This window comes from Heloderma suspectum, chromosome W (genome assembly GCF_057233095.1).
Source record: "Heloderma suspectum isolate Gila_16-S chromosome W, 16-S_ref, whole genome shotgun sequence".
Classification (NCBI taxonomy): Eukaryota; Metazoa; Chordata; class Lepidosauria; order Squamata; family Helodermatidae; genus Heloderma; species Heloderma suspectum.
Window position 1 is genome coordinate 58689053 of NC_139475.1, and position 12868 is coordinate 58701920.

Here is a 12868-nt window from a genome sequence, read left to right on the forward strand (position 1 = left end):
CCTTGTAGGCCCCTTCCAACCCTACTATTCTGTGATTCTATACCTAGGACCCTGGCCAGGGTGTCTGTTTCAAGACCCCTGCCTCAACTTGCAGCAGCCTACCCCAGCCTGGGTGCCTCCAGATGTGGTGGACTTCAGCTCCCATCAGCCTTAGATCAGGAATCCTGGGCATTGTAGTCCTCAAAGTCTGGAGGGCAGCAGGTTGGAGAAGACTGGCCTGATCCTACAAAGCCATGCTGATGTTTGAGATCACACGGGAGAATATTACTTACAGAAGCAATCCTGTGAGATTGTAGCGTGGCACATGGGAAGGCTTGTGTTGCAGCTTATTACGAACAGCTCCTCTTCACGCTGCCTACATTGGGAGGTTTTGCCTTTGCTTTGTCCATCAGCCACATGGTGCTGTCACCATGAGGAGGTTGCTTTAGTGCCTTCCGTTTTGGGCTGTGTCGCAAAGGCCGGCCCTCACATGTATTCGCCCGAGCTCCAGGATGGAAGGAGTGTATCACTGGCTGACCTTTTTGGGATTTCCCCCAATAACGTACGTGTGTGTGTGTGTGTAGTGTTTGGGGCTGTTCAGAAGCTTTGTGTTGAGTGTGAAATGGCCTTAGAGTTGCATGGAGGGTTCATGGGAGGCAACGTGCATGTGTGGGGAAACAGCCCCGTGGCGTGTGCCTGCACTTGCAGGAGAATGAGTAAGTGGTCTTTAAGACAATAACACCACCCCAAATCACGACCACAACCCTAGAAAAGAACGGAGGCGGAATCGTCCTTCCTTGCACGGAACAATTCTCCTTATCTCTTTCCGCTGCTGTGAGTCACCACCTGGCTTGCTCACCGGAAACGACCCCTTGGATCACGGCTCCTTATGGCTCCCAAATCCTGTGCTTACCCTCCGGTGTTGAACAAACTGGGACGCTTGTGTATGTGTGATGTGGCTTCTCCTATCAAGGAACGCTGCCCACTCCTCTCCATTTCTATTTGTTGTTTACAATGTATTATTATATTTCCTTTAAAAAAATTAAGGTGTTCACTGCTTTAGGCTAAAAAGCAATATACAAATAAATTATTATTGCTAGGGTTGTCTCCTGCCCTTCCCTGAAGGAGCTTGGGGTAGCACACATGCAGAGTGCCCCCTTCCCATTTTATCCTTGCAGCAACAACCCTGAGAGGAAGCACCTTGTCCCTGGTCATTCCAAGGCTGAACAAGGGGTTTGAACCCGGGTTCCAAAGTTCGATACTTCAACCCAGGGGTAGACAGTGTGATGCCCATGGAAGCCTTTCTTGGCGCCCGCCAAGGTGTCCTACACATCTTGCCAGCAGCTGGGTTTGCTCTGAAAAAGGGTTCTGCCAGTCCTGAAAACTGTAGGTTCAAAGGAGTTGTTTAGTGTATTGGGGCTGAGACCTCCCCTCTGCCTTGGACTCAGTTTTTGGGGCAGGTGACTTGTTCTTTGTCACACCTCCCATGGTAGCCATTTTGTGGTGGTGCCCAGGGCAGTATTTCTAATTGCCAGATGTGCCTACGGCCCCAAAAGGTTGCCTGCCCCTGCTCTAACCCCTACAACTCATGCACAGTTGGAAGACTTTTCTGTACATTGCATTCATTCCTGCTGCCATTGCACAACAGTGGAGTGGGGTGGCAAAATGGACCAGAATTTCCATTTTCAAAGAATGTTTAATAATTTTTTTAAAACCCTAGTTTAATAAAATGCTTATCCCTCTCTTAGGATACTTGCAACTCCCAAAAGATGTGGTAATATTTTACTATCACAATTGGTGTTTAAGGGGTGTGTGGGGGGGAGAAGCAGGATGGAATGACAACAGTACACTGGCATTTTGTGTCCACACACATTGTATGCATGCCAGAGTTTAAGGCTCCGAAGAAATACTTTAAATAAATAATGTCTTTGCCCCCATCTCCCCCCCCATCCCAAAAGCCCTCTCTGAGATCCAGCTTTTAAGGACACTCCAGAACAATAAGTCTGGTGGAGCAGGGCCATGTTCTAAGAGCATTTGGTGCTGAGTCTGTTCCGGCTTGCAAAGCAAGCACCATGCAGAGGATTTAAAGCCCTATCTCGTACTCTCTTGTGCGTGTGCAGACATGCAGATATTTCACAGCTAGTCCCATCTTGGTGTTTTTGGAAAAAGTTGCTTTTATTGTGTTGGTTTAAATCTCCTCCCCGCCCCCCCGCCTCGGCCCCCTGTCTTTCTTTCCTTTTGTTTGCTCACGGTTGGGCCTTCTTGTTTTTACAGCTGCCGGGAAGTGTTTGGGGCATTGAGTTTATTTCCCTCCTCCCTGGTTTTCTCCAGGTGCCTCCCCTCCGCTCCTCTCTCTGCAGTCCTCCCCAGCGGAACAGATTGTGTATAGATTTCTCCATTCATTCTTAAATTCTCAAAATCTCCCTCTGCTTCTCTTTCTCCCTCTAAAATGTCTGCGTTTATCAAAAGCCTCTTGCTGGAGATTCTGAAATGGGTTTGTGAATTTCCTGTATGCTGATAATGTTCAGTTTCTCCAGCAATTGCCTCTCCAGAGTGCTTGAACGTTTAGGAGTGACTTGCACCCATTTCCACTGGTGACACTGGGTGATATGGGAGTGGAGACTGCTCACGTTGCTTCCCATAATCCCTTGCACCAAGCAGGAGGTGGCAGAGGATGCTATAGAAGAAGAGGCCCTTCTGGCCCAAACTTTCTGCCCTGGAGGACTGAAGTACCTGTCCTCTAGAATGCACACTTGCGTCCTCCAGGGCAGGAGTTTTTGGCCAGAGAGGCTGCCTCTTCTCTGGCAGCCTCCAGCACCTCTCGCCCAAGGCAAGGGATTGTGAGATAACCTTTTTATTGCAGCATGAAGGCAAACCAAAGGGGAATGGTTGCCGGGCAATATAAAAATGAACGTGGACAGAGGCTTAATGAGGGAACAAGGTGCTGCTCGTTTGAAAGGGCTGGTGAGAGTGGCTGGCTCTGGGAGGGGGGCAAAAGCTTGGTGCTAAATTCACAACGTGGGTATGTTGCATGATGTGCTTTGAGTGAAAACTTGGTGGGGGGAGCGGGGGAGAAGAGGGTCTTTACCTTTGCAGAAGAAGAGGGGGTGTTGAAATGAGTGGCAGGTGCTGCTGGCTACACAGGTGTGCTGTTGTCATGTTGCCAGCACTCCCTTAGGCTGAAGGGAAGCAAACTCGGCTGAGTGCCAAGAAGGGGAGAAATGCCTGTTCTCCCCCACCCCGCAAAATAACCAACCCTTTAACCTGCGAGGAGGGGCGAGTACCCCTTTGCATCGCAAAAGAGCATTTCCTCTGCAGACAATGAATTCCTCACCACCATCACCAGCAGCTTTTGTGTTTGAGAGAAATAATGCGTGTCATGCATATGAGTTGTGTGTGTGTACAAGCGCACACACACAGAGATTGCTTAGGTTGTTAGTATAGATTGCATTATATCGGCCAAATTCCAGAGCTCTGTTCTTGATGCGATGCCAGAAGCTGAGGCAGAGATTATGTGGATGGTGGGGACTGAACCATGGAGACCAGGGCTGTGTTGTTCTCTGTTGACTTCCGTGGGTTGAAGTTGATGCAGTCTAGGGCATAGCTGGGAGATGCGACGACCCCCAAAACTGAGAGTGCTGTGTGTAGCACCCCTGCCTCAGTATCCTGGCGTGTGCCCCTCTGTGTTCCCTGTTAAACTGAATGCTTCCCAGTGGGGACCAAACTGCCTCAGCATCCTTGACAGTTCAGTTTCCAGTCACCCCCCTTCCATAGACCTCACAGAAGAGGGGGAGAATCAATGTGCCTCTTGCGGGTGAAGCATAGAGACATGTTTGTATCCTCTGCGTGCACCCCCTCTGAGTGTCGGTCCTCCCCGCCCCATCCTGCCACTTTTAGCGATTGGCATTTCATTTCTGGTATTTCTATAGAACTTTTTCTACAAGGATGTTAAATGCTTGGCCTGTTGCCTCTCCAATCTCTACAGCAGCCTTCCCCAACCTGGTGCCCTCCAGATGCATTGGGGCTACAGCTCCCATCATCCCCAGGTAGCATGGGTATGCTGGCTGGGGGTGGGTGGGAGTTGTACTCTGGTGCATCTGGAGTTCACGAGGTTGGGGAAGACCTCCACACAGCAATCTAGTGAGGTAGACCTGTACCGTTAGCTGTCTTTGGGTAGACAGAAGATTGGATTCCCCAGGGGGTGGTGGGTTTAGAATGGTCACTGAGTGGAGTAGTGGTGGGCTTGCAGAGTTGGAGGAGGAGTAGGGTGGAACAGCAGGTCAGAGCAATTTAAACATATGTGCATACACACACAGAGCTCAAAATAGCTGGTTTATTCAATTCCAAACTAGAGGCTCAAATACTAGATGGCCAAATAAAACTCTTGATGATTCAGTTTGGTTTTCTTGGCCTTTCAGTGGGTAACGTTGTTGGTTATATATTCTCTCTCACCTACCCCCCCATCTCACTCTTTACATTCAGCACCCCTCCTTTTCCACCCCACCATGTCTTTCCTTTTTAAAAATAAATTAGGTTTTAGCTTGGGTGAGATGGATACAAAACAGCCTTCCTCAACAGGCTGCCCTTCAAATGTATAGGACTACGAGTCTCATCAGCACCAGCAAGTGTGGCCAATGGTCAGGGATGCTGGGAATGGTAGTCCCAAACATCTGGAGGACACTGGGTTGTGGATAGCTGGTATAAAAACAATTCTGAACAAGGATGCTTTGCAGAAGACACTGCAGTGGATGAGACGCGAGATTCAGAAAAGTGCGAATCCGAAAGATAACTGCCTTCCAATCTGCCCATCAGTCTGGATTTGCAGTTCTGGTTGGCCTGCTTTGAAATGCGGACCAAAGAGAACCCTTCAACATCCTGAGTGTGATCCAGGCCTTCATTGACAGCGGCCTTTGACTCTGAGTGCACTTCTCCCACAGGGACATACTGTATCTGAGCCTGGCAAATGAATCCCAAAATGCCAGCTAGTATAGAACGGGGGAGACCTGGCGTGGCAGCCGTACATGTGAAGAGGATCTAAGTGTCTTAAGCTGCAATGCTATACAGCAGGTGCAGAACATAAATTGGGTGGCCAAATTGCCACCCACCACAACCGCTGCGGGCTGGATGATGTCAGTGGGTGTAGCCCTGTTTGCATTTCTCCGTGCTGAGAGAGGGACAGAGAGAGGGATTCCATGCCTCTCAGCACAGGGAAAGGAACCTGGCCAGCACTGGGAGAAGCTGTTCTGCATGGTGCGACTGAGTCCCTGCCACCCGCATTGCCTTTGTTATTTCCAGTCTCAGATCAGACATAAAGGAGATTCCTCTATGGGGGACTCCTCTGGGGCTGCGCAGGCCAGATGCAGTACCACCACAGGCTAGAGGCTCCTCATCCCTGGCACGAAGCACCACTGCACTCTGGGACTTCTGAGCAGACAAGTATAGGATTATGCTGTTAGTTTGTCATGCGCCAGCAGTGCAATGCAGCAGCTAAAAAGGTGAATGCAATCTTGGAGAGCAATAACAAATCTTGATAAAATAGTTAAGAGCAGAGACATCAGGCTGACAACAAAGGTCCGCATAGTTCAAGCAATGGTATTCCCTGCAGTAACCTATGGCTGCGAGAGCTGGACCATAAGGAAGGCTGAGCGAAGGAAGATAGATGCTTCTGAACTGTGGTGTTGGAGGAAAACTCTGAGAGTGCCTTGGACTGCGAGAAGATCAAACCAGTCCATACTCCAGGAAACAAAGCCAGACTGCTCACTGGAGGGAAGGATATTGAAGGCAAAACTGAAGTACTTTGGCCACATCATGAGAAGACAGGATACCCTGGAGAAGATGCTGATGCTAGGGAAAGTGGAAGGCAAAAGGAAGAGGGGCCGACCAAGGGCAAGGTGGATGGATGACGTTCTGGAGGTGACAGACTCGACCTCGGGGGAGCTGGGGGTGGCGATGGCTGACAGGAGGCTCTGGCGTGGGCTGGTCCGAATAAACAAACAAAAAATCTTGGGCTCCATTAATAGAAGCATAGCATCCAGATTGCAAGAAGTAAAAATGGGAGAGGATTGCTCCCCCCACAACCTGCAGTCTCTGCCCTGCAAAACGTCCCCCCGCCATCCCCTGGATCTGAAACCAGAAGCCAGGCTGAGGGGGAAACAGCCAGGCAGTCAGAGTGAGTGAGTGAGTGTGCGTGTGTGTGTGGATGTACACGTTTTACAAGGTAGGATCAGTGGGTATGGGACAGGTTGCCCACTGTTCTCCTTCCTACTGATTCTCTCCTACAAATCCCCACCACCACAAGCCCCCCAAATTCATGACACCATGACAGATACTGGCCTGGGAACACTCGTTTGCCATGGTCTAGTGTAATTTCCATCTCCTGGCTACAACCTTATGTGCACTTACTCACATGTAAGCTCCATTCAAATGCACATGGGAATTACTCCTGAGTAAATGTGCCTGGGATCGATTGTGTGTTTGTTTGTTTTACCGTTTGCAAAATGCCATTGAGAGCAGTGTGTGGGCCTCTCTGTCTGTGGGGAAAACGGTATCCTTGGTAGCAGCAAGAGGAAAACAACTTTGCTACTCCTGATAAAGGCTAAAGATAATTATTGGTTGACTGATTTTATTGATTTTCCAAAACTCGCTCAGCAGAACCTCCTTCTCCCGGGCTGATTCCTTGCCCAATTAGACAGGCAAAGCAGCTTAACATTGTGGTGTTTGTCATGGCATCCGTCTGCCACCCCCATTTCAAATCAAGTTTCCATGCCACCACTGACTGCTTTCCCCTGCTTTAACCTTCTCTCTGGCTTCTGAGATTATGGCAGATTTTGCGGCCTGTGCACTTTCGGGCATACCTTTGTAGTCATGAGGACTATGAATTTGTAGTTTTAAACACAAAAGTGGAGGTTATTGGGAAATCCCCCAATGCCACATGAAGCAGTTTTTCTGTGCTTCTGAAAATTGTGGCGTATGAGTGTCACTGATCTTAACTGCCTCCTTTTGGTAGGAGCAAATGTTTAAAGCCACCTTCCCCAACCCGGTCCCCTGAAGGTGTGTGGGAATACAACCCCCATCATCCCCAGCTGCAGAGGACCAGGTTGGAGAAGGTTGCTTGGAAGATCCCACACAATGGACAATGCAGTGGAGCCATTGGATGAGAATGTTTTTGTGTTGCAGGGATGTTGCTACAGTTTTAAGCTTTTATTTATTATATGCCATTTTATGCAGTATTTTGTGGTTTTAATTTCTGTGAACCGCCCAGAGACCTTCGGCTGTTGGGCAGTATAGAAATGTAATAAATAAATCATCACCCTTTCACAAGTGCACATGCTCTCTCTTCCTCAGTGTGTGTGCAATTTACAAGAGCTAGATAAATCTTTCTTTGTCTCCTGGCTACGTACCTTCTTCTCTCCCGCCCCCAAAATGTTGTTAGCATTGGATTTGGGGCAGATTATTTTTATCGGATGTGCTGCAGGCATCCAACTGAAATGGGTTGTTCTTGTGCATGCGTGCGCTCCAGCGTAGAAAGCCTTAAATGAAGGGGGAGGGGGGAGAATGCTCTCTCTGACAGCTACGTCATATACTATTAGTACATTTTAATTAGAACATGAGCACGGAATGCTTTATGAATATTCATGTTTGGGGTTATTAAAATGCATAATCAATCCGTGGGGTTTCTATCTCCACTCCCCCCCCCCAATTTTAATAATTCTATTAATGGAACAGGGATGGGTGAGGCAGGGGGTGGGGGGAAAAGAGGACTCTGTCTTGTCCCTTCCAGCCTGGGGATGCTGTGTGTTATGCAGAACTTTTGGCAAGCTAGAAATGCCATTGTTTTATCTGCACCTTTTATTCTGTATTTATCACACTTTGTGCCCTGCCTTTCCTCCAAGTTGCTCAAGGCAGCATTTGTAGCTCTACACCGCCACCCCCGCCCCACTGCTGGCAGTCAGTGTCGACAGGACTGACTTGGGTTAAGGCAGGGCTCCTCGGTTCCTATGGCTGAGTGGAGAGCTGTGCCTGGATCTCCTTTAGTCCTGGGGCAACCATCTAATAACCACTGCGCCTCACTGACGCGCTGTGTGCATGCGCATGCCTGCAGCACACCAGTGTGTAAATGTTTCTCATGTATGCTGGTGTTTTGGAGGGGACATTGTATATGCCTCTCCCCATACGGCATCAGAGTACACTGGAAACTGATAGGCGACTCCCAGCCCTGTCAGGGGCTGTTTGGACGGAGGGCTGGGGGCAGAGCTGCAGGAGAGTTGATCTGGAAGCACGGCAAATGAAGGAGCTACTCAAGCCAAGCCAAAGGCTTGCTGGGGGCGGATAAAAACCCAGTCCTGATGGGATGCATTTATAGCAAGCTCAGCAGGAACCAAACCAATCGGTCACCCAGGGAGGTGGAACCATTCTGGGTCCTGCCTTTTTTTTTCTTTCTCCACTCTGCAAGCTTGAATGGGTCGTGTTATATAGTTATACAGACTTCCGTGTTTGGCATGCGCAAGTTCTTAGCTTCCTTCTTGGGAAGGAGCTGAATCTTGGGGTGAGGAGCTGGAAGTCATGGGGAGCAACTAAGCTGTTTATGGTCCAAGGTCCATCTCCACCCCACCACACCCAAGCCCCCTGCAGCCTTTATTCCCCCATTCTGATTTCTTCCCCCTAGCATCTTCTTCTCCCAGCCTCTGCATCTTTTTTTCTTCCCTTCTCTTTTTGTGGGGCAAAGCAATTCAGGTGCTGACTCCATGACGGGCAGAACAAGATCTTTTCCTCTTTTGCAAAAATGCACTGGAAAGAGAGTGGGCCATCCTGCAGGTGGGTTATTAAGACAGGCGTGAGATCTCAAGCTCGGTCCCCTGATCTGAGAAGCCACGCCCCTTACGCCCCACCCCTTGAGACAGACCCTGTTTTTTTTTAATGGCTTTTATATTGTTGGCCACCTGTGCAGAGGGAAAGTGGTCTACTCCTGAAGTGGTCAGAAGGTAGATCTCCAGATGTTTTGGACTTCAGTGCCCAGCTTCCCTGACCACTGGCTATGCTGGCAGAGGCTTGAGGGAGCTGAAGTCCAAAGCATCTGGAGATCTACCTTCTACCCATCCCTGGCTTGACCTCAAGGCCTGGTAGAAACTTTTTGTTTTAAATAAGCCCCATTGTTAAATAAGCTTCCTGGTTTGAGATCATTATTTAGATTAAAAGAATGAGTGAGAAGGGAAGATTTGGGGCTGTGACACATGGGAGGAGGGGATCCAAGCCTTCATCACAGGGATTACCCGGGCAGCTGCCTACGCTTGATCATATGAATCTTGTCTAGGGCAAGATTCACATAAGCAGCATCAAAAGAGTTGGGCAGTTGCCTGGGACCACACCTGTTAAGGGGGCTGCATTAGCTGCCAACAACCAGCTCTGCCCATTGCAGAACTCCACGTTACCCCCTGTATCCAACCAGTCTAACCAGTTTGAGGGAGCGGGGAATGGCTGCTGGATGTTGAAATGGGCTTCTGTATATTATCAGTTCTTATTTAAATAAGTTACTCTCTGTGGGTTCTATTCCTTTAATCCCTTCTTAAGGTTTGCTTGTGTATTGTGAGCACCTTTTTAATATATTAGCTTTTGAGTACAGTATATGCAATAATACGTTTTAAAATAATATTTCAATGCCATTAAAGGTGTCTGGATTGCAACTGCCCCAGAAGCATGAGAGTGTAAAGCTACATCTCCTCCCCTTCACCCTTGGCTGCCTTTCCTTCCTGTGTTGTTGACTTGTAATTTGTAAGCTCCTAGGGACAGGAACCCGTTTGCCGATGGAAGCCCCGTGTAATAATTGATAATCTGTAAGCAGCCCCTGAAACCTTTTTCTGCCTTTTTAATTTTCTGTTGGTTGGTTTGGGTTTGGGTTTTCCCCCCACAAGAAATGCAAATGAAATTGTTCTAGACGGGAAGGGTGGAAGTGGCGGGGGTGGGGGGAAGCGCACATTAGCAAAGCAAAAGTTATTGTCGGCGGTGGAAGGAATGGCTTGCTTTTTCCTCTGTAGTATCCAGAGTCGCATTAGCGTCTTATTCCACTACCACCCTCAATTCTGCAAAGTAATCACATTGGAAAATTTTTGATTAGAAAAAATCTAAAAGAGCTATGAATATTCATTAGGTGTGGAGATTAATATGCATAATTATGCAAATTAGACAGCAATTAAACACCAATTATCTGGGGAAATGATTAACACAAAAGGCTTTGGAATGGAAGCATGCAATTTTGAAAGAGGTTTCTGGTTAAATGAACAGTAAGGGGAGTGGAGGAGAGAGGCAGGAATGGTGTGTTTCCCGTAATAATAAGCTTAAAAAAATAAATAAAATAGGGTGTGTGTGTGCAAGAGTAGAGTTTTGCTTTTGCACTCCCATCTTGCTGGTACCAGTTTCTGTATGGTCCCTTTCACTGCTATCTCAATATGGGTTGAAATCAAGGAGCTGTTTCAGGATGTAAGCAGCCCTGAAATAGGGCCGGTCAGCCATTTCAGCCTTGGCTACCTGCCAAGTTTTCCTCCAGAGCTTGATGGGAGGAATGAAAGGCGCTCTGCACATGCTCAGGGCATTGTACCCTTAATCATCCCCCCATTTTCTTTTAGTAAGTCTCTTTTCCCCCTTCTGGAGAGGAGGAAATTTGCCTTTGGCCATCCAGAGGCATTTTAGTAAGAGCTTTAAGCTAACCCACGCTGGTATTTTGTGTATTTTGATCCATCTCCCCTTTCCTTTAATGCTTCACTGTGTTTCTCTGTTGTAGAAAATTAACACCACAGGGAGCATAATGTGGTAGGTGTTTACATGTGTGTGGGGAAGCATAAAAAAGCGCATGTGGCTTGAGGTGGTTTAATCCACTTGACCACTTCAAGATTTTATTGTGTAGTCCTCCTTTGGAGGCTCAGAATCAAGTGGCAAAAAGGTTTTGGTGGTGGTGGGTGGAGACAGCACCACTTCAGGCATTTTGGAGTGCACCTCCCATGAATGGATGGAGGAGAAATAACCCTGCATGCAGCAGGCTGAGTTCAACCAGTGCTCAAATTAGAGTGGAGGGCAGAGGGACGTTTCGCCCTTATTTTTCTGCAGTGCCATCCCCTTAGCCAGTGTTTTTCGAAGACAAATGTGGAGTCAAGGTTTGGCTGAACCTTTGAATTTGTGTACAGAGCTGAGCCCAATGCCCTGACTTTCTACATGCAAAGACATCCGTGGGGAAGATGATTTGCACATGCAACTACTTCCTCAAGGTGGTGCAATCCTTAAATATATATATTTTTATCATCCCTTGATTCCGCCTAACATATCAGCCAGGGTCCTTTTGAATCTGAACCCAGCTGTGGAAGGTTGCAAAACAGGAAAGGTTGGTGTGGTTTGGGTTTTTTGTCCAAATATTTTTCTGTTTGTAGAAGGAAGAGTTAACTTTGAGAGGCTCTGTCTTTTGAAGGTATTACTGATCAAAGTAACCCTGATGTGTGTTTTTTCCTGGGGTTGTTTTTTCACCCCAGCAGGTTTGGACGAGCGACCAGCCTCGGGTTCCTGGGCAACAGGAGATCAAAATAACTCCACATTTGACCAAGTCAGGGTAAGGATGGGGGGAGCTGAAAATGGCAATGATTGAGTAATGAGGGCCGGGGGGGGGGGGGGCATAGAAAATGTATGAAAACATAGAAAAAGGTAGCTTCTCACCTGGACTGAAATGCTATTTCATTTCTGAGGATTTCTCTATCTTGCCTGCTGTTCTGTTTCTGAGAGCGTCCAGCTTGATGATCTCTAGGGACATGAGCAAGGCATGAAGCCTATGGTCCCTCCCATGTTACTTGTCCTTAGTGTTTTATCTGTTTATTTGAAGCATTTTACCCCACTCTTCAGTCAAAAGTGCTATAAGAGTGGCTTCCCATACAATCAAGTAAAAACAAGACGTTCCCTGCCCCCACAGGCCTGCAATCGAAACAGTGCAACACAAAAGGAAATGGGGATGTGGAGAGAAGTGGAAATACGCAAGCTCGGGCACCACTTCGTAAAGTTGAATTGTTGTGTAGTCACCAACCAGGATGGCAACATTCAGGAGGAAGAGGAGCCCAACACAGCTGGTCTTCCAGCAGTGCTGATGGAATGGCTTTCTGGTTTCCCATCTCCCTCTGCTGCAGCCTGATGGAATGATGGCTGCCTGGTGCAAAATAATTATCGGTGGTAGACTGCCTCTGTGCATGGTGGTTCTGTTTAGCTGCCTGGGGCAGAAAGCTCTGGTAGATTTGCCCTGCATAAGAAAATAAGAGCAGCACTCCAGGGCCAGATCATAGAATCATAGAATAGTAGGGTTGGAAGGGGCCTACAAGGCCATCGAGTTGAGCCCCCTCCTCAGTGCAGGAATCCAAGTCAGAGCATCCCTGGCAGATGGCTGTCCAGCCTCGTCTTGAACGCCTCCAGTGTGGGAGATCCCCCACCTCCCTAGGGAATCAGTTCCATTCTTGTATTGCTCTAAGGGTCAGGAAGTTTTTCCTGATGTTCAGCCGGAATCTGGCTTCCTGTCACCTGAGCCCATTATTCCGTGTCCTGCACTCTGGGATGATCGAGAAGAGATCCCGGCCTTCCTCTCTGGGACAACCTTTCAAGTACTTGAAGAGCGCTATCCTATCTCCCCTCAGTCTTCTCTTCTCAAGGCTGAGCATGCCCAGTTCTTTCAGTCTCTCTTCATAGGGCTTTGTTTCCAGCCCCCCTGATCATCTTTGTTGCCCTCCTCTGAACCCACTCTAGATCAAAGGTCCATCTTGCCCACTATCCTGTTTCCAGCAGTGTGCGGCCAATTTTATGAGTTAAGCTGGGGTTTTTGCTCCCCATAGGTAATAGCATGTGGGGGAGTGGAGAGGCTATGCTTATTCCT

The 12868-nt window shown here is 48.2% G+C and overlaps 1 protein-coding gene across 10 annotated transcripts in view; it reads left to right on the forward strand.

The window, feature by feature from the left end:
- Positions 1–12868, forward strand: part of LOC146334059 (transcription factor E2-alpha-like) — a 109474-nt gene that overhangs the window by 28833 nt on the left and 67773 nt on the right. For 6 of the 10 annotated variants that reach the window (XR_014786417.1, XM_084825096.1, XM_084825097.1 and 3 more), the window contains exon 4: positions 11493–11569. Coding sequence is in view for 9 of the 10 variants with exons in the window: in XM_084825096.1 (XP_084681222.1) it covers positions 11493–11569 (77 nt within the window). In the remaining variant the exon portion in view is untranslated. The remainder of the gene's footprint in view (positions 1–11492; positions 11570–12868) is intronic. The other 4 variants (XM_084825098.1, XM_084825100.1, XM_084825095.1 and 1 more) reach the window with 1 other exon arrangement.